Here is a 22194-nt window from a genome sequence, read left to right as displayed (position 1 = left end):
AATAGATCTCGAAACCTTTCCTCCTGTTGAACTGAAACTTTGAACCTTTGGGCGTCTTCCCATCTCTGCCCTGACCCAGCATCTGCTTCTGAGTTTGACTCTTAGATTCCACACAGAAGTGAGAGCAGGCAGTGTTCACTTAACCGAATGTCCCCGGGTTCCTCCATGTTGTCACAAATGCCCGGGTTTCCTCTTTTTAAAGGCCGACTAGCTTTCTGTGGTGCACGCTTACCGTGTTGTCTTTATCCTTTCTTGTGCTAGTGGAAGCTGACACTGATTCCACGCCACAGCCTTGCAAATAAAGCTGCACTGCAGAGTTGTTCGTGTTTGTTTTCCATAGCTTTGCAATAGTTTCCCAATGGTTAACCCTAACCCTGACCCTAACTGAGAGATTCTACAGCTGCCAGCAGTGCTCTTCAGCAGAGCTTTCTGCAATGATGATTTATTTTGTCTTTGTGATACTAGGGATTGAACAGAGGGCCTTTGCGCTGAGATTACAGGTGTGCAACACCAGGCCAAGCTGGAAATATTCTTTATATGCACTGTACAATTTAGAGGCCACTAGAATTCTCCTGAGTTCTCTAAATGTGGCTGGAGTGGCAGACACAAAACTTCAAATTTTAAGCAACTTAAATCTAAACTTAAAAGCTGCGTGTAGCTAGTGTCTACTGCACTGGAAGTGCAGTGTTAGTAACAGATCTAGAGCAGGGCTCTACACATTTTTTTCTGTAAGGGACCAGATAGTGCATGTTTTAGGTTTTGCAAGTCACATAGCTTCTGTTGCAAGGACAACAAATCTGTGGTTATGGTACAGAATCAGCCACAGACTGTGAGCAAAATGTTCCAATAAAACTTTATTGATAAACACTGAAATTTGAATTGTATATAATTTTACAGTGTCATGAGATAGTATTCTGATTATTTTCAACCATTTAAAAATGTAAAAAACTAGCTGAGTGTGGTGGTGCATGCCAAAATCCCAGCACTTTGGAGGCTGAGGCAGGAGGATCATCTCGAGTTTGAGGCCAGCCTGGGCTACATAGTGAGTTCAAGGCCAGCCTGAACTACAAAACGAGACCCCGTCTTTAAAAAAAGAAAAAGAAAAAAGTGAAAAACCATTCTTAGTTCACAGGGTGTCCTGAAGCAGGCAACAGGCCATAGAGAGTCTGGAGGGACCTAGTTGGGGACATCAAAATGTGTACATCCAACAAGGGTCTGCTGAGCACCCAGCAGTAGTGGGCTCTAGACCCAAGACAGACCAGCTGTTTGCACAGAGCTTCCATTTGGGTGGGGAGAGAGATTTAAAAAGAGCAACAGAGATGATGAAGACATTTTATGATGAGAAGTAAAGCAAAGTTGAAAGAGAGAGGGACGTTGGAGGTGACTCTTGGGTAGGACATGTAGGGTACCGGGACAGAGGAGCCGAGTGAAGCTTGACAGACTAAATGATGTCAGAGCAGACCCGGAATGAAGACAGGAAATGAGCCAGGGGCTGGGGGAGGGCTGTAGGCCTAGGGAGGGCAAATTCAAAGGCCCTGAGGCAGGTACACCCTCTACCTATTCAAATAACAGGAGAGGTATAGAAAGTCAAGATTTTTTTTGAAATATAAATCTTGATGTAACCCATTGCAAGATTCTCCTATCATTTGAGACAGATATGCGTAAACATCAGTACAGGAAACTTTCTCATGGATCCTGTCCTGTTGTTATTGTTGATGCCTTTGCAGCTCTGAAGATTGGACCTACAGCCTCGCGCATGCTACGCAACCACGCCACTACCCAGGTGCATCCAGAGCCCTTTTTTATTTTATTTTGGAACAGGATCTCTCTAGGTTGCTCAGTATGGCCTCAAACTTGTAAGCTTCCTAACTCAGCCTCCCAAGTAGCTGGGATTACCATCATGTGTCAGTGCACCTGGCTGTTCTGTTTGTTTTAACAGCTTTATTGAAATATAACTCACATGCTACGTAACTTCAACTACGTAAAGTATACAATTCAGTGAACCTTTAAGTATTCACAGATTTTGTAGTAATTACTGTGACTGATGTCAGAACTTTCATTACGCAGCTAGCTGCTCCTCGCCCAAAACCACACCGTCCCTGCTAGCAGCTACCCTGTTCCCTCTCCAGCCTCCAAAGTTATCTATTTTCCAAATATAGGGAGCTTTTCAACCTAGCATTCTGTAGCTTTCTTTTGGAGAGTATTTTAGGCTGTATGGACTGCTTATACATTGGGAAGATTCCAGTCGACTCCATCAGTGGAAAGTTTGTTGGTTTTTTTGCTAAGTTGGAAAGAAATTACAAAATGATTGATTAAAATCTAAAGGCTTTTGCTGCACTTAGAAATATTTAATTAACCTGGTTTTAGTTGGGAATTCTTTCACCATCCAAGCACTACTGTCTTCGAATGGCTTTTGTGTTCTTATAAAGACCTTGAAGTTGAGGGCAGAGATGTAATCCAATCTATCTTGTCTTCATGTTTTAAGTATTTCTTAATATCTAAGAAGAACATTTATGTAACCTGATTTAGATGGTTTTAATGTCTCTTTTAATTTATAAATGCTAAGGTAGAATTTCCTCTTTATTCTCTTGGAAGTTATATTCAGTTATTTCTGGTGTTATTTACAATTCACACAGGACACTTAAAAATATTATTGAAGCCAGGCGTGGTGGCACACGCCTGTAATCCCAGCACACAGGAGGCTGAGGCAGAAGGATCGCTGTGAGTTCAAGACCAGCCTGGACTATATAGTGAATCCCGGGTCAGTCTCAACTACATAGTGAGACCCTGTCTCATACCCCCCAAATATTATTTATTGAGCTTTATTTAAATATCATCATCAAAGGTTTAAAAGGCTCTAGGGACAAGGACATTTTGCCTTTAGGTCACCAAATCAAAAGCCATCTTGCTATATTTAACTAGAAGATGTTCCCACATGACGGTTGCTCATGTGAAACCTTTGAACTAGTTTTCTTTTCTTTTTTTTTTTTTCTGTTAAGAATCCTTTGTGAGCAATTGAAAGTTTCACAGTTTTTTTTTCAACGTTAAAAAAAACTATAGAACGTACAGAAAAGTTGCAGTATAGTACAGAAAACTTTTCTTTTTGGAAATTTTGTAAGTTGCTGACATGATCCCTATCATTCTTGGCTGTTTTAGAGTAGATGTCTTATGATACAACCATCAAAACCAGGAAATCAGTTGGATACATTGCTGCCATTTAATCCTCAGACCTCATGCTGTTTCCTCCAAGCGTCGGCTCAGAAGCATGTCACGTTCAGCTGTCGTGCCCTTAGCCTCCCCTCAGTCTGGACGGATCCTCCTTTTTCAGGACCTGGACATGAGAGGTATAGGCTGGTTGCCTGGTAACTCTCTGTCAGTCACAGCTGTGCTCCTTGAGGTTTGATTCCTGTTGCGTGTGCCTGGCGGGGATATCACAAAAGTGCTGTTGTGTTCTCTGGGGTGTCAGTGGCGTGTCGCTTCCTGTCATCTCGTCACTGATGACAGTTACGTATAACTTGGCTCACTTTCAGTGGTGCCAGCCAGGATTCTCTTCTAGTTCCATTTTTGCCTTTGTGACTGGTAACTGTTTTGAAGGAGAAGCACTTTGAAACGATGAATATCTTACTTGTCATCAGATTTTCAATTTATTCACCTCTTCATTAATAGAACGGGCTTCTGAATTTTAAGGGCCTATAATGCGATGCTATCGTTATTATTTTAATGTGCTCTTGTCCCATATTGACCCGTGGAGACCACTTCATGATGGCTTCTGGATCCTCTGAGGATCCTCTCTTCATCCTGTTAGCTCTTCTTTGCTTTGTGGCACAGAAAAATGTCCCAGATTCATCTTGTGCTTTCCCTGCCCCGACCCCAGAATCTACCATTTCTCCATGGAGCCTGTTTTTTTTAAGTAGAGAAGGGTATTGAGAACTTAATGCCAAAGGTAGTGTGACTGCTACTGTGTGCCTTTGGTGGACAAGGCTAGGGACTGTGTTTGTGAGCATTCACGTACATACATTTACACCATGACGCGTGGTGTAGTCCTGACTCATGTACAGGAGCCAGGGAGTCATGCCCACACCTCCGACTCCATGCCAGCACTACAGGCTCCCGTGTTTGTAACTCCTTTGCCTGGCCCTCACTGTTTTATGATAGCTACACATTGGACCGGTCCCCTTTATGAAGCCAGTCATCGCCACAGCCATCTCTTCCTTGGCACACAGATGGTCTTCGTGCCTAATTTGGGACTGCCATCTCACACCGTGGTCACCACTTCGTGCGGTCGCTCTTCTCAACCGCCTGGGCTCAGACGCCCGCAGGCCGGACCGACTGTGGATGTGGGCTCCTGCCTCAGGTCCTGCCACTTTGCCTGACCACTCCTGCGCAGGGAGTTCCTGTCACTCTGCCAGCTCCGGCCGTCTTGGTCACGGTCTGCGGTCCCACACAGCCGCCCCTGCTCAGAGGTCCTCGCTGTACTGGCACTCACCCCATGGCAGGCTGTCGCTGAGCTCGGACAGTCTCTTTCTCGCTTGCAGGCTGCAGCCCTCCGAAGCAGGTGCCCTGGCCTCCTGGGTTCTGACTTCCCGTGCCCCGAGTGTCCACATGTCCGTGCATGCGAGGACCTTCCGGCCTTCAGCAGCCCCTTCGGGCCACACCCGCTTCCTCACGAACGTCCCTCTTACCCATCTTGGGTGTTAACATTCCAGGCCATGATGCTGCTTTGCTTGTTTTTAGATGTGCGTATTTCCCCTGCTTTTGTTTTTGTTTTGCTAACCTCTAGTGGTTGATATATCAAACTTTTTAAATGAAGAGAATATAAGTATAATGACTATTTTTCAAACCAAAAATTGAAACAACTTGATTACAGTATTTGCTATTTGAAGTAAGTACTATCCTGAAGAATTTTAAGCAAACATTCACCATGAAAATAAAGAAGAAATAAAAGAGATTTAAAATTTGTAGTTATAGGGCCGGGGACGTAGCTCGGTGGTTCTACCACCTGCCTTGCAAGTGCAAGGACCAGAGTTTGATCCCCGGTACCAAAAAAAAAAGAAAAATTTTTTTTGTAGTTATAGAGGAGTATCTCCTGTTGAACCAGCCTTTTCACAGATAGCAATTATAAATTCTGGACAAAATAGAAGAAAAAAATCTGTCACCTGAAGGCATTAGGAAAATGATCCCAAAAAGACTGTTTGTTGGAGTTTTGCCCAAGGACAGGCCGTGTTTTAGCCTCAAAGTAACTAAAACTTGAATAGAAAATCTAGTCTTACTGGATTAAAAAAAAAAATAGCTGGGTGGGTTTGGTGGCACATGTGTATAATCCCAGCTACTCTGGAGATTTAGGCAGGAGAACTTCAACTTCCAGGCCAACCTGAGGGGAGGGGACGGAGCTTAGCTGCACAGCACCTGCCTGGCAGACACACAGACCTAAGTTCTATCCCTGGTACAAAAAAAAAAAAAAAAAAAAGGGTCTACCGGAGCTACTCAGCAATACCATCTCAAAAAGAAAAAAAAAGCAACTATATCATCTGGAAGAGAAGTGATTTAGGGAAGGTGACTCCTGGCATAGAGAAACCCAGAGAGGACCCTTTTGTATAAATTCTCAGAATGACCCCTGACGTACCTATACTCTTAAGTATTCCATCTGAGACCAAATAACTAGACAGAAATTTATGCTCCTGCAAAGGTAGTTAACTCCCCCCAGCTTCATGGGACTCCAAGAGTCCTGTGTTGTGGACAGCCCCTCCCTCCAGGCATCTGGGGACATTTGGTCATCCTAGCTGTTGCTTCCCTGAAATGAGACAGAAGTTAAGTTTGATTGCCGGCGAGTTAACCAGATGCTTAAGGAAGACTCTGTGCTTCAGAGGAACATAACAATTCAGAATTTCTATTGGATGCCATTCATAATGTCCAAGATATAATCCAAAATGATTAGATCGTAATGAAGAAGCAGAAAAAGGTGACCCTTCCTCAAGGGGAAAAGAATCAGTGGTGATTGACCCCAGGGGAACACAGGCATTGAAACTAACGACAAGAATGTTCAACAGCTTTCACTATACTCATCTATACTCAGAGATGTATGTAAAGGAAAATATGCTGATAATGAATCAACAAATAGGAAGTCTCAGCAGAGAAACTATATCAGAGAAAAAAATGGAAATTCTAGAACTAATAGTTATAATATCTGAAAAAGAAAATTCACTGGATAGGCTTAACAGCAAACTGAGATGAAAGAAAGAAAAATAAATTTGTAGGTATAACAAGAGAAACTATTCAATCCGAACAACAGAAAAAACAATGAGGGAAAAAGCCTCAAGGAAGTGTAGGAAAATATGAAAAGGTCTGATATACATGGAACTGAAGTTATCATACGTGGAAAGGAGTGAGCGAATGAGCAAAAAAGGATTTGAAGAAATAATGCTGAGAATTTCTCATTTGGTAAAAAAAACCCTGATTTTATAGATTTAGTAAATTCAGGAAACCTAATGAGATAAATGCAAATAAAATTACATTAAGCCAAATCATAGTCAGACTGCTGAAAGCCAAAACTAAAGAGAAAAATCTTAAACATATTCAGAAAAAATAAAGAACACATTATAAATGAAAAGACAACTATACCAGATGTACTGTCCTCTCATCGGAAGCAACAGGACAGCCAGGAATTTAACTCAGTGTGGTGTCACCGCCTACCTTGCAAGCACAAGGTCTCGAGTTCGATCCCCAGAACCAAAAAACCCAAAACAAACAAACAAACAAATCAGCAACAAAAAGAAATGACGGGGGCGGGTGTGGTGGCGCCTGCAATCCCAGCACTCGGGAAGCTGAGATGAGGGGATCGCTGTGAGTTCGAGACCAGCCTGGGCTACACAGTGAGTTCCAGGTCAGTCTCAGCTACATAGAGAGACGCTGTCTCAAAAGAAAAAAAAGAAAAGAAAAGAAACAGGACAGAATTCAATGCAATGCCATCTTTAAAGAGCAGGAAGGAAAAGCTGTCAGCCCAGAGTTCTGTACCTCAAAGTACCCTACAGAAAGGAAAGCAACATAAAGACATCTCCAGATAAATAAAAACTGAGAGAAGTTGTTCCTTACATAGTTGCTAAAGGAGTTCTAACCCGAAAGGAAATGGTATTGGGTGGAACTCAGACTTTCATGAAGAAATGAAAAGCAGCAGAAGTGTTGAGTATGTGAGTAAACAGAAAGCATTAATTTTTTTCCTAACTTTTAAAATACAACACAACCATTTAAAGCAAAAATTAATAATGTCCTTATTGTGGGGTATATTGTGTAGTTGTGACACAAAGGACAACTATGCGTAAAGACTGGAGAGTAGGAAATAAGATTAAATAATGGCAAGCTGCCTACATTTTATGCAAAGTGTTTGAATTTTTTGCGGCTGTTATTTTGAGGCAGGGTCTTGCTGTGTAATTAAGGCTGGCCCTGAACTTCACTATGTAGCTCTGGCTGGTTTTAAACTTGCAGGTGATCCTCCTGCCTCAGCCACCTGAGTACTGGGATTGCAGGCATGTGTCACCACGCCTGGTCAACAGTATAATTTTAACTTGAAGCAGATGGTAGAAAATTAAATATAAATATTATAGCCACTATAGCAGGGAGAAATAGACAAGCTAATATTCTTATTTGGAAATTTTAAGACTTCTGACTAGATAAATAGATAAATAGACTAGATAAACATTATTAAGCATAGAAGATCTTAACATTCTCAGCCACCTTGATCTCATTGACATTTATCAAACAGTATCCCCAACTGGCCATGATGGTGAACGCCTGAAATCACAGCACTCTGCGAGGCTGAGGCAGGAGGATCAATTTGTGGCAACTTGTGACTCAATGAGGCCCTGGTTTGAAAAGGGTTGGGACGCAGCTCAATGTGAAGGCCCTGGGTTCAATTCCCAGTACTGAAAACAAAAACAAAAACAAAACAAAACAAATGAAAAAGCCAGGTGTGGTGGCACATGCCTGTAATCCCAGAACTCAGAAGCTGAGGCAGGAGGATTGCTATGAGTTTGAGGCCAGCCTGGGCCACATACTGAGTTCAAGGCCAGCCTGATCTACACAGTGAGACCCTGTCTCAAAACAAACAAACAACAAACAAACCAAAAGCAGTATATCTAGAAACTGCAAAACATGTGTACTTTTTACTTTCAAATGGTGTATTTACCAAGAAAACGTCTTAATAAATTTAAAAAGACTGAAATCATACAGACTGTGTTCTCTGATTATAGTGGAATGAAATTAGAAATCAATAAAAATAAAAGAATCCACTGATTCCCCAAATATCTGTGAAACACATCTATAATGATCAATAGATCAAAGAAGTCATGGGGAAAGTAGAGCTGAATTACAGTGTAAATAATATATCAGGATTTATGAGATGCAGCAAAAGTCAGCTTAGAAGAAAACGTACTGCTTTAGAAGCTTATAATTAGAAAAGAAGACAATAATAAAATCAGTAACTAAAGTTTCATTTTGAGAGACTGCGGGGAAAAGGCATGAATTAAACCCAAAGTAAAAACAAGAAAATAAAGTTGAGCAAAACCAATAAAAAAGAAAAGTAACAATAGAAAAAATTAACCAAGCCAAAAGTAGGTTCTGATAAAACCTTTATACTAACAAAGAAAAGGGAATATACAGATTACGGATTACAAATAATACATATCACTTCTCAGCCTTTTGGCCAAGATCAAGTGCAGATTACAGATATAAAAATGAAAATATAATACAAATCCTAAAGAAATTAAAAGGATAACAACACAATGTTACAATCTTATACAATCTTAAATTATACATTTGACAACTTAAAATAGGCAAATTCTTTAAAAATAAAATTTGCTGAAAGTAATGCAAAATAGTATTAAAAATCTGAATTATCTTCTACCTATTTAAAAAATTGAAATAATTGTTTTTAAAAAAAAACCCAGGGCCAGGGATTTAGCTCAGTGGTGCTGCCGCCTGCCGCCTGCCTCACAAGTGCAAGGACCCAAGTTAGGTCCCTGGTACCCCCGCCAAAAAAAAAGACCCAAAGGCCCAAATGGTGTCACAGTTGAATTTTACCGAACATTTAAGAAGGAAGTAAAGTTAATCTTACACAATTCTAGAAAGTAAAGGAGGAACGCTACAAAACTGGTATCCAAACCTAACAAAGACATAAAAGAAAATAAAATTACAAACCCAAATCATTCATGAACATGGATGCATACCTCCTTCATAAGTCTTACCAGCTGGAACCAGAAGTACATGAAACAGAAACTGTATCACAAACAAGCAAGGATCTATCTCAGAAGCATAGGGTTTAGGCCACGGTTTGTCTCAGGAGTGAAATAATATAACCATCCAAGGTGACAAAACTGATGTGGGAAAACATACTTTGAATAGCAACTAGACCACTAGCTAAGCATTAGCTATAGAGGATCTTGGAATAGCTGCAGAAAAAGTATTTGACACATGTCTACATTTATTCATGCTTTAAACAAACAAACAAAACCCTACCTCTCAGCAAGTTAGGAATAGAAGGGAACTTCTTAGACTCTGTGGAAAGCCTACAGTTAAAACAATAACTTCTGATCTTGAAAATCCTGAGGATGATGCCAATTATTAAAACTACATTAATCTGGTGAGATCTCAGAATGTAAAGATATTATGCAATATATGTTTATATACTAGTTATAAAGAATTAGGAAGAAATTCATTTCATTTATAATAGTGTCATACAGGGCAGGGGATTTAGCTCAGTGGTGCCAAGTTCAATCCCTGGTACCAAAAAAAAAAAGAGAAAGAAAATAATAGTGTCATACAGCACATAACATTTAGGAATAAATTTAATAAAAGTCATGTACAGCCTCCATATGAAAGTTGTAAAGCATTGCTGAGTAAAATTAAAGATGACCTAAATCCTATAAGTGGAGAGAGGTATTATATTCATAGGTTGAAAAACTCAGTAGTGTTAAGACTCAAACTGATCTGTAGATAAAATGCAATTCCAATCATAGTCCTTCCAAATTTTAAAAAAATAGACATTTTATTCTAAAACATATGAGAATGGAAATGATCTAAAATAGCCAAAGTCATATTTAAAAGAACAGAATTGATACTAGCCAACTTCCAGACTTACTAGAAAACATGAAGATATTACGGTACTGGTATAAACCCATACGCTTCCTTTAATTTTTGACAAAGGGATTAAAGCAATTCAGTAGAGAAAAGTTGCTTGACAAATGGCCTTAGAACAACTGACATCAACTTCTACCTTTGTTCACTGTGGGTCATGGGCTGAAACATAAAAGCCAAAAACTGTGAAGCTTGTAGAAGAAAGCAGGAGATTGGCTTTACAATTTGGGGATGACAAAGTTTTCTTAAATAAGAAGGGGAAAACAAAATCCATTTAAAATGATTATATTAAATTTTTTGAATATCAAAAGACACCATTAAGCCTGGGAGTGGTGGCTCATGCCTGTAATCCCAGCACTCGGGAGGCTGAGGCAGGAGGATCACTGTGAGTTCGAGACCAGCCCGGGCTACATAGCGAGTTCCAGGTCAGTCTCAACTACATAATGAGACCCTGTCTCAAAAACAAACAAACAAACAAAAAAGACACCATTAAGAAAATGAATAAGCAAGCTACAGACTAGAAGAAAGTACTACCAAAACATATGTCTGACAAAGGATTGATTAGTTAGGATTGATTAGTGGTCTATGCCTGTAATCCCAGCTACTCTGGAGGCTGAGGCAGGAAAATTACTAGTATGAGTCCAGACTGGGCAACTTAGTGTCTTTGTCTCAAAATAAATAAAAAGGGGCTGGGATGTAGCTCAGTGGTAGAGCATCCCTGATTCCATCCCCAGTATCACAAGAGGGAAAAGAATTGGTACTGGTCAGAAATAGTATTATTAGCTCTTTTTTATTTTTTCATTGAGTTTACTGGTACTTTTTAGGTATATAGTACACTTACATTTATCATTGGGATGTTGTGTCTTTTTTTGGGAGGCAGGGAGCAGAACCACTAAGTTAAATCCCCAGCCCCTGGGATGTTGTATCTTTACATGATGTATCTCGGTTCTTATTTTTTCCCCATAGCCCTGCCTTCCCTTCACCCCCTCCACCCTTCCCTATTTACAAAGACCTCGTTTCCATTTTTTCTTTTTCTCATATTGTTTCCTTTTCCCTTGTCCTTCATATTTCCCCCATCCCTTTAGCCTCCTTTTTCCTATTTCACATTGTCAGTTAGTATTATTAGCTCTTCAGAGAAATGTAAATTCAAATGGAAGCAGGAATGACTTAAAATTCTAATAATACCAAATTTTGATGAAGATATGGGCCAGGTGGAGGAATTCATCTGGCTGCTGATGGTTCTGCCGTTTTGTTTTGTTTTTTTCCAAAATGGGGCCTTTCTGTGTAGCCCAGGCTAACCTTGAATTTGCAGTGATCCTCCTGCTTCAGCCTCCTGAGTGCTGGGATGACAGGCATGTACCACCATGCCTGATGGTTCTGCTTTTTTTTCTTTCTTTCTTTTTTTTTTTGGTATTGGGGGCTCTGCTATTTTTTAACACACTGTGGCACATTCTGTTAAAACTAAACATGTGCCTGGTCTGTGACCCAGTAATTTCACATCCAAGTCTTTCTTCAAGAGCTATGAATATAAGGGAAAAGAAAAAAATATGAGAAAACAAAAAAAAATGGAAACAAAGTTTTTGTAAATAGGGAAGGGAGGAGGGGGTAAAGAAAGGGCAAAATATGGGGAAAAATGAGAACCAAGATCTGTCATGTAAAGGTACAAGATCCCAATGATGACTGTAACTGTACTGTATACCTAAAATGGACCAATACACTCAATGAGGAAAAAAAAGAGCTGTGAATATGTACAGCCACTGAAAGACTTTCACAAGGATGAACACACCCCAGTCCAATCATGAGGCAAAAAAAACCCAATCCCAGTGGGGGCCATTCCACAAAATACCTGCCCAGGCCATCAAGATAAAGTCTGAGAAGTTAGCACAACCAAGAGCAGCCTGAAGAAACACAGTGACTAAGTATAACGTGGGGCCTGGGACAGAAAAAGGGTATCAGCGGAAGAAGGGCATCAGGATGCTGGGATCACTACACTGTGTCAGTTTCATACACAGAGCAAGAAGTCGATAAAAGAGGAAATTGAGTATAGAACTGTTTAGGGATTGTCACACTACCTTCGCGAAACTTAGTCATTTTTTATTTAAAAAAGAAAGATCACACTGCTACCTGCCTCGCAAGCGCAAGGACCCGAGTTCTATCCCTGGTACCCTCCCCCCAAAAAAGAAAAAGAAAACAGAAATATCACAGTCGCTTTATTCATAATGGGCCAAGCTGGACACCATCTAGGTGCCCCTCAGACAGAGGATGGACCAGTACTGGTGCATCATGTGGTGGAATACTATTTAATAATGAAGAAAAAAACTACTGATAAAGGCCACAGAATGGATGTGTCCCCAAAATGTTATGTTGAGTGAAAGGCGGCTCAGGCAGAAGCAAGTGTGCTGTATGTCTGTATGGTTTCATTTCTGTAAAGTTTAGATCAGCCCAAACTAACAGATGCTAGAAAGGAATACTGGGTAGAAAGAGCAGTAGAGAATTTTCCTAGGACAATGTTCTGTATCTTGATGGGAATTTACATGACTAGGATGTGCATTTTTCTTTTCTTTTGTTTTGTTTTTTGAGACAGGGTCTCACTATGTAGTTGAGACTGACCTGGAACTCACTACGTAGCCCAGGCTGGTCGAACTCACAGTGATCCTCCTGCCTCAGCCTCCCGAGTGCTGGGATTACAGGTGTGCGCCACCACGCCCAGCTAGGATATGCATTTTTAAATATGGACATCTAATTACTGTTCACGCTAAAGTGCTAGGAGGGAAGTAGAGGTATGTCTGCATCTTTTGAAATGTGCCAAATGAGATGGATCAGTGGATAGAAGGACAGAACAACAAATAAGTGGAAAGATATGATAGAACAGAAAAACAGCATAATGTCACTAGGGAATCTAGTGCTGGGGAGTAAGTGTTCTCTGTATACTTCTTTCTGTATGTTTGAAAATGGTCATAATAAAATATTTGAAGGGAAGCGGGGGTTGGTGGCACACACCTGTAATCCCAGATCCTCTAGAGGCTGAGGCAGGAGGATCTTGATTTCGAGGCTACTCTGGGCAATATAGCAAGATCTTACCTCAAAGAATTATTTGTATGTGTTGGGGGAGAAGAATAAAGGACACTTGAAGTTCTACTGGGACCTTTGTTCGTGGTGTAACTAGACCTTTGGCAGAAAGCTCTGCACCACTGATTCCTTTCATTCGCCATCAGGTGCTTTTTGGGGACAGCATAGAGGAAGTGGGGTCCTGCTCTAAAAGAGAAATAATGGCCCCGAAGCTTGCCAAGATGGTACCCTTATTTGGAATGCTCAAGTCTGGAAATGTACCATAAGGAGCTAATATTTGTAACCACGCCCTTTCTTTTCAGATATCCAACCGAGCGTGGAGCTGAAGAGCTCTGAGGAGCAGCCGCTGTCCACAGGTAATCGGGCCCCGCCTCTCTAGAAACCGCCTCAGAGGGAAGCCCTAGAGGCGTGCGCAAGCGGGTTGCAGTACAGACTGTGAGACGTGTCTTTAAAAAATGTGGTTGGCTTTTGCTGATAAAAGAAGATAACTCATCCATGTAGAGCTTATAAATTCTTTAGCATCGTAGGGCCAAACTACACTACCTGATATTGATCATTGCTTCTTGTTATCTTTTAATTTTTCAACGGGTTGGTCTTGATACTAAATAATACAGTAGCTTAGACTTGAGTGCTCTGCACTTCGCTCTAGAACAGGGGTCGGCAAACATTTTTGTTAAGGGCCAGATCCGAAATATTTTAGACTTTGCAGGACACGTATGGTCTCGGACCCTTTGTATGTTTTCAGTATAAAATGAAAACTGTAAAAACCATTCTTGTCTTCTGGGCCCATGCAGAAATAGGCCATGGTCACTGACCATGCCCTCAAATAGGCCATATGGCAATCCTCCTGCCTCAGCCTCCTGAGTTCTGGGATTACAGGCATGCAGCACCATGCCTGGCTATTTTAATAGATATTACTAAAATAACATCTATGTCTTTTCCACCAACTAGCTCACTTGGAAACAAAACTTACATTGCATTAGAAAAGTGCCTTTTTTGATTACTGTGAGTTGTAATCTCATATTTACTTGACCCCGAACCTCATATTAATTGCTCAGGTGTACTCTGAATTGTAGTCATCTCAGGCTTGAGAAAAGCCAACCACTGTTCACATGAGATTGGGCGTGTTCAGGTGGGATGGCCAGAGACACCCACCTTTCAGAACGCTCTTAGAGTTCTTAGACATTGTGAAGAAATTAGAATCTCTCAGTATTTGTAAATCAAACAAGAGTCTACAGTGACTACATTTTCAGGGCCTCTTAGTTATGGATTTTATGAAATGTTTCCATTTCACTCCTGCGTTCCGGGAAGTGTCTGCCCCCATGTTGGTGTTGGGCCACGGCAATTTCCAGTCACCTCCACCCTTTACTTTGGCCCAGCTTAGATGCCACGGGACTTGGTGTCTTTTTTTTTTTTTTTTTTTTCTTCCCGGACTGGACCAGGGCCTAGTGCGTGCTAGGCAGGTGGTCTACCGCTGGGCTGGTCCTCCAGCTCGGAGTCCAAGTCTTTGACTACTTGTGACTTAGTAAGTATCCAGTAGGCATTTTGTCAGGTGTTAGGGAGGAGATTGATAGAAAGTGACTTCTCCGTGCATTTCTTCTGTCATCATCTTTTTGTTATGCTCATGTTTTTGTAAAAGTAGTTCCAGTTCTGCTGTTCTTTTCTCTTCAAGCGTTAACAGTGTTTATTGTACAAAATTATACTTCCCTTAAACTCAGTTTCTAACAAGCTTGCTATTTGGCACTTTCATCTCCTCCCTTTGGCTCCTTTCATCCCGAGCCTGTCTTGCGTCCTTGTTGAGGGCTTCCCTTCTCCATCTCAATGCAAAGTGTAAGGCCCTGCGGAGAGGCAGGGTGACTTACTCCTGTCTACAACCTCGCCAGCACTTAGTTAATGTTCAAAGCAATAAAGGACCCTGGACTGCATTTTCCACAGAGTTGCCTTTATGATGTGAGCAGAAGAAGGGGGTAGGATTTGGAAACCGGATGCTCGCAGGCTTCCTCTTAGGAAGGCATCTTTCGAAAAGTGGGATTCTAGTGCTTTCCCCATCCATGTTTCTTGGTATATGTTGTACTCCTTGGACACCAAGTAGCCCTGGCAGCCTGCTGAGCTATGCCAATGGAGAAAGGATGGCTATCCAGAGAGACTTTAGTGCAGTTTAACTCAGGTAAAAGAAATATTCAGGAGAACCGGGCGTAGTGGGGGGATACAGGAACCCCAGGAGTGGTCTGTCCAGTTTTCATGGACGTACGTCTCTGTGGGTGTAGATGGAGGGGAAAGTGCTTATCACTAAGGAATTATGTAAAGGTAAACATTAAATAAAGTCTACTTAATATCAAGATAGTTTTTAACTGCATACTTAAAGTTCTTTTTGCCTTTTAGGAGGTCCGGTGGCTTTGAGCGATTACAGTTTAACCAAACCTCCAGAGGTGGGAAACTTGGACAGTGTGGAAGGTCCAGGCGATGACGATGAAGATCTAGGTGAGCCTGGTGCACAGACTAAAGCCAAACGGTTCTGGGTGCGGCCCCCACCCGCCTCCCAGACCCTCAAATCCAGAGAACCTACTACACTCTGAAAACGTACACCAGCCCTGCACACCTGCGTCTCGCCCTGTTCAGACAGCCAGTGCTTCAACCGCCCAAATCTGTAGCGGCCTCTGTCCAGCCCACCAGAAATAACTCCTGGCTAGTAACCAAGCGATTCATATTTCATATTTTTCTCATTAGTCTGTGTTCCTTAGGCACCTTGGGAACTAGCTCGCAGGAATGGGTCCCTTTCTGCATTCCGTGGACAACCTTGACCTTGGTAGCTGATGGCAGCACAGTTGCTGCTCCTGCCACACCATGGGCGGCTGTGTGGCCAACCAGGAGTCACGTCCCCCACCCTTTCACCCTTTTTCTTCCCATGCCACATGTTGCTGTGAGCCAAGGCCTAGTGAACCCCGCCCCTGACACCAGCTCTGGTTTTGTTTCCCGACACCGATAACCAACTTCTCCAGTGCTTGGAAGTCCGACCACTCGGTTCTGACCTCAATTCCTGGAGTAGATGTAGACTTTCGTGTTAGTAAGTCTGCCCTACTTCACACACGGTCACAGCACCAGCCAGACCCCTAGGCGACCCACACCTCTGGACAGCAGGGACAGTTTCAGAGGTTTCTGCAGCGCCTCCCTCAGGTATGATGTTCTGCTAGAATCACTCAAAGAACTCAGGAAATCCCTTTATTTGCTATCACTAATTTATAAACAGTGCAGCTAGAAACAGTCCAGTGCACAAGCTGTGTAGGACAAGACACAAAGAGGACGGCGAGGGTCTTCCATCCTTCTCCCCAGCACCTCCACGAGTCCCCACCCGGAAGCATTCTTAGTCTCAGGGCTCACAAGTCTCCCGCCCGCCTCCCCTTCCCGGAGGCCAGTGGATGGGGCGCACAGTCCCAGCCCTGCAGCTCCTTGGTCTTGCTAATTCCCAGTCCCAACCTGAGACACTCTAGGCTCTCAGTGTGAGTCACTCCATCAGCCAAGCCCCAGGTGCAGTGCTGTTGAAAGGGCCTCATCTCGAGCAGCAGATATACTCTTCTCAGGAAGGAGATTCAAGGAGTTTTGGGAGCTCTGTGCCCAGAGCAGGAGCAGGAACCAAGACTAAGCATACTTTCCTTTTTTTTTTTTTGGTACCGGGGATTGAACTCGGGTCCTTGCGCTTGCAAGGCAGGCCACCGAACCGCTGAGCTAAATCCCCAGCCCCATACTTTCCTATTATACCACAGTTTGGAAAAGTTCACCGAAATGGAAACAAAAAAGGAAAAGCCACCTCTATTCTACCTCCCAAAGACATAGTGCTCTATTATCATTATGGAATACTTTCAGGCTTTTCGTGTGCGCTCGTGTGTGTGTGTGTGTGTGTGTGTGTGTGTGTGTGTCTGTGAATTTTAAGCACGGTATTTATATTCACCTTGTTCATCTTTTATGCTAATAATTATGATGATAAATCTAATCACTTCTGTTTTATGAATGTCACTCAGATCTCATCTTAAATATTATTTTTTACAGAAGGTTTCCCTGACAACTCTGTCGCTATTTTAACACGGCCCCCTATTTTAATTCTCAGCATGACACTTTCACAGATGATACAAGGTTTTTATTTTGCTGCCTCTCTCTTCTACTCTTCAACGATCGGTATTTTAGGCATTTTTGTTTTGAGTGACTTGTGGTACCAAGAACAGTGTGTACTTGGCCCATAATAGATATGCAATAAATATCTGTTGAGTAAATGACTAAATGAAAGTCTTAGGTCAATTATGTGTGTGTCTTAGAGGGAGAAAAACTTACTTCTCAGAATTTTTTCCTTTTGTCTAAGATGGCTCACAACTAAGAAATGAGGCTATTTGTCTACAAGTTCTGAGACTCAAATCACAGCTTCAACTAACATTCCAGCTCTGCCGAGTTATACATTAATTTGTACCAGTTTTTAACCACAGAGACAGAAAAATGCTGCCTGGCACAGGATGTGGTCATTTGTGCCGAGGAAAGGCACATGGTGTGTCAGCTTCATGCTGCTTCTTGAAGGTGACATCCATGGAGTCACTTTCAGAGCAGGGCAAATGACAGCCGTGTGTTGGGCTCTCGTTTTTCTGAGTTAGGGCCTCTGAGTCCGGATAAGTGCTGCCACTGAGTGTGTGTTTGAGCTTCTGATTCCCATACAGCTCTTGGCCTGGGAGTTTGTAATTTATGGTACAGTTTGCTCTGGGTTCAGAAGTAGCCTATGAGTTCTATGCTTTCAGATTGTTGGGGGCAGGGGGAGAAAGCTAATGACCCAACATAAACAAGAAACCAAATAATTTCCATTCCACAGTAAGAATTTACAACAAAAATTACAAAAACCCACGAGGTCCGGCACCTCTCTGAGGACCTATTCAGTAGACCGTTGGCCTTGGTGTGTTCTGAGCCTGCTCTGGAAGTGTTACCAAGGAGGAGGGAAGAGGCGTCAGGCTTCGGTCCATTCTGTCTGGGTCCTCTTTGACTGCTGTGGCCACGGGCGCCTCTCGTCACCTTGCCTCCAGCTCATGTCAGTGGACTCGTGCAGCACTGTGCGTAGAAATTATTATTCCCAGTGGCCAGTGGTCTGGAAGGGCCATGCGTTTCTTGGCAGAGACTCTAAGATGTGGTAAATCATTCTGAACAATTTGGGAAAGAGAAGAAACAGTTCTATCACTATAACCATCATTTAGAAAGAAGTGAACAGACTAACTTTAGTGTTGAAAGGTTATTCTTTTCTTTCACAGTGAACTTCCAAACCAATTACTGAGCTATTTGTGCGGACAATTAATCGGGGTCATACACCTTTAGAAAAGGTGATTACAGGACTCTGGCTTTTAAGAAAAGATATAATATGGCCCATATGTCCGTGTGTGTGTGTGTGTGTGTGTGTGTGTGTGTGTGTGGTTGTGTGTGTGGGTGTGGGCGGGCGTGTGTGTGTGTGTGTTCAAATTAGACTCCTAAATCAGAGAAACATTAGAACTAGAAAGTAGCGTTGGCTGACAGAAGACGCATGTTACCGAAGAAGGTAATTCTGCCATGTGCAGACAGGGGGCCGACAGGGCTGGGTTAGGGTTATACTTTTACAGGTAATTGGCAAAAATTAGCTACAATGTAATAGCAGTTATAGAAAAAATGCTTCAGAGAGTCCTATATTATTTAAATTTAATAAAAGTATTCTCTTAAGTGTCCTGTGGGAAGTTTTAGAAACTGAGATATGTCTGAAACATTTTAAATTCAGAAAAATTTTAATTATGTTTAATTTACATCTTAAAAACAATGAAATGACCTGTGCATCTTTAGAAGTCTCCAGAACTTAGTGAACTGTTTTACAGAAAATTTCAGAGCCCGACTGAAACACTCTGTGTGTGAGAGTCTTCATCTAATTGGAACTGTTTGAAAAAAATACAAATATTTTGGGGAAAATGTTAAAGGTATTAACATTTAGCATGATTCACTTGTTTTCCACTCCACAAATATGCTATGATTTTTTTCAGTGTATTCATAGGAGCGTGGTTCAGGAGTTGACAGACAGTTTTCTGTGAAGAGCAAAATAGTAAATATCTTGGGCAGTGTAAGCTGTACAATCTCAGTTGCAAATTCTCAGCTCTGCCAATGGAGTTTTAAGTAACCAGAGAGGATACACAAAATGAATGGGCTTGGCTGTGTACCAATAAAACTTTATTTCCAAAAGCAGACAGTGTTTTGGATTCGACCCGCAGGTCATAATTTGATTGCTCCTGAGTTAGTATGTACATTTTTTGTGTGATGAGTTAAGAAAGCTTTTGGTCTGTGAGATGAATGGTGTTCATTTACTATTTCAAAAGGGCATCAGTGAGGACTAACACTGATTTTAAAAAATAAGTAAGGCATGTATCACTAACAGCTCTGTTTAGCACATGCATGTGTAGCAGCTATAGCTCTGTGCCTGTGTTATTTACACAAATTAGATGGACATTAAACCATGTGTACTGATTGTTGTGCTGCGGCTTAACCTTTTCCTCCACTCTTTCCAGATACTTTCAGTGTCTCAGGCTAATGCACTGGTGATAATCGCACCAACGCAAGTTTATTTCTTCCGCGAGGGCTCCTCCTACCATTCCAGCCCCCAGTGTAGTTTTGGACTTGTTCACACACCTAATTATATTCTATCTGGAACTGTTTGTATACAACAAGACTTACCTCTTTCCTTTGGACACTTTCTGAAAAGCTTAGGAGCCCATATGCACATCTTTCTGGAAATACTTACCAAGGAAGTGCTGGAATCTTAACGGGATTGCAGAGCATAGGGAATGGAGTTCAGAGTTGTTCTTCCAGCCTGGTCTTTGGCACCTACGCAGAGGCCTGGTTTCTCCTTTCCTTGTGTCCACCTGCTGCTGTTTAGTCTGATCTTGAGCAGGAAGGCAGAAGGCACAGCCCAGGAATGCCTGAGTCTTTGTTCTCCGTTAGCATCCAGTGAGTAAGGAGCGCACAGTGGCTCTTCTCTGAATACAAAGGCTCTTTGGCCCTCTTCTTGCACCCAAGATGTCAGAGAGATACTGTGATGTCAAAAGCAGAAACTAAAGCAGTGCTAAAGCATTTCATGACTCAGAAAGACAAATATCAATTGTTCTCCCTAATTTATGGGATCTCAAAAAAATGAAAAGACAGTAAGAGCCGGGTGTGGTACCTCAGGCCTGTAATCCCAGCGCTCTGGGAGGCTGAGGCAAGAGGATCCTAAATTTGAGCCCAGCCTGGGCAATTTAGTGATTTAAGGAGACCCCATCTCAAAAAATAAAAAAGGGGCATGGATGTAGCTCAGGCAAAAGCCCTGAGTACCCACAAAAAAAAAAAAAAAAGAAAAAGAAAAAGAAGAAAAAAGAAAAGAAAAGAAAGGAAGATTATATTAGACAAGAAGAAGGGAATAAGGGAGAAGTGGAGGGGTGCGAGGGAGGGTAATGGCATAGTACATTACACCACCGAAGCCCCTCCAAGTTGTGAAAGCAGGCAGGAGGGCAGAGCAGAAGGAGTGCTGGGGATGGAAACGATCCATGTATGTTACATGCATGTACGAATCTGCCGAAACGGAAACCCATTACTCTATATAACCAATATGCACTAGTAAAAAGGTTATGAGAAAAATATTGCAAATTATGAAAAAAAAATCTCATGAGAAGGAATACCCCAATTGCTTATATCCAGCCTGTGCGCTCAGAGGTACGGAGTAGCATAAATGCCCCTGAGACGTCTACCAAGGACGTCAGCAGCTGGGGCCAAGCCGTCCCCGTGCGGCCCTGCAAGAGCTAAGGGAGGAATAATGGAGGCAGAGTCCCCAGCGCCTGTCCTCGGTCCTCCTCCTCCGAGATTACATTCCCCATCTTTGCCATTTCCTGCTCAGAGAGCGGAAATCCGTCACGAGCACCTACATGATGAGTTCGTGCTGCTGCGCGCATTGCTGATAGCACTGCTTTCCCCGTCCCACCACTCAGGGTCTCTGCTCCGTCAGCAGTCACCCTCTATACTTACGCTGGCTTGAGGGGCAGGAAGCCCACACCTCAGTGCCTGCGCACATCAGCTGCCGACCCTGACTCAGTTGTACGTTTACTCTCTGCGTTGGTGTCCCAGGGCTTCCAAAGCAGCCACAAACCAAGTAGTTTGAAACAACGAAATTTTGTTCTCTCACGGTGCTGGAGGCTGCAAGTCAAGGTGTGAAAAGGACATGCTCCCTCCGAGTACCCAGAGAAAGCCGGGGGGCCCTGGTGGCCCTCAGCACTCCCCGACATTTCTTGTTGCGGCAGCGGAACTCCATTCTCTGCCTCTGTTCCATGGCCTCCTCCCCAGTGTGTCTCTGTGCCCTTTTCTCTTACGCAGTCGCAGTCATTGGATTCAGAGCCCACCCTGATCCAAATCGACCTCGTCTTCACTAATCACATCTGCAGTGACCCCGTTTCTGTAGTCACATTCTGGGGTTCCAGGCACATGTGAATTTGGGCGGGACGCTACTCAGCACACAAGCCCTGCACAGCCTGACCTCACGACTGAATATCACATACGCCCACTGAGAAGTAGGTTAGTTGTATAAATTGTACAGCAGTGATCAATCATTGTATGTACCTCGTTACATCGTCTTATAAGAACTGCAGGTTTCCCTGGCTTCTGAGAAAAGCTGAATTGGATAATTTGGTGAAAGGTCTCCAGTTGTCTCTGTTGTGACCCTTTGCCTAGTATAGCTGTTTGGATAAAAAAAAAAAAAAAAGAATTTTAACTTGAAAGTTTGCTGAGAGAAGACTCCTTCCCCATAGGAAACCTAGCTCCCACCTTTGATAGCTTTCCAAGGCAGCGACTCAGTCCCTTTTGAGGGGTACAACTCTTCCGTGCTTGTCAAAGTACGCGATGCTTTGATGCTTCTGAAATGGGGGGGGGGAAGCCGCCCCCGCGGGTCATGGGCGCTCACTGCTGGTCTCGCCGTGCGCCGAGGGCAGCTGGAGCCCG

The 22194-nt window shown here is 42.6% G+C and overlaps 1 protein-coding gene and 1 long non-coding RNA gene across 6 annotated transcripts in view; one reads left to right on the top strand and one right to left on the bottom strand.

Annotated features, from left to right (window-relative positions):
- The window catches only part of Ikzf3 (IKAROS family zinc finger 3), a 78491-nt gene that overhangs the window by 16920 nt on the left and 39377 nt on the right, over positions 1-22194 (top strand). For all 5 annotated transcript variants that reach the window (XM_019206906.2, XM_010620028.2, XM_033763025.1 and 2 more), the window contains exons 2-3: positions 13497-13550; positions 15577-15675. In XM_019206906.2, coding sequence (XP_019062451.1) covers positions 13497-13550; positions 15577-15675 — 153 coding nt within the window. The remainder of the gene's footprint in view (positions 1-13496; positions 13551-15576; positions 15676-22194) is intronic.
- On the bottom strand, positions 21235-22188 carry LOC104859437. The gene is made up of 3 exons (XR_779383.1): positions 22021-22188; positions 21817-21932; positions 21235-21396 (listed from the first exon to the last, which is right to left on the bottom strand). It is a non-coding gene; the product is annotated as an uncharacterized LOC104859437 (long non-coding RNA).

This window comes from Fukomys damarensis, unplaced genomic scaffold (genome assembly GCF_012274545.1).
Source record: "Fukomys damarensis isolate Sample0158 unplaced genomic scaffold, DMR_v1.0_HiC HiC_scaffold_13, whole genome shotgun sequence".
Classification (NCBI taxonomy): domain Eukaryota; kingdom Metazoa; phylum Chordata; class Mammalia; order Rodentia; family Bathyergidae; genus Fukomys; species Fukomys damarensis.
This window is presented reverse-complemented; position numbering and strand designations above follow the sequence as displayed.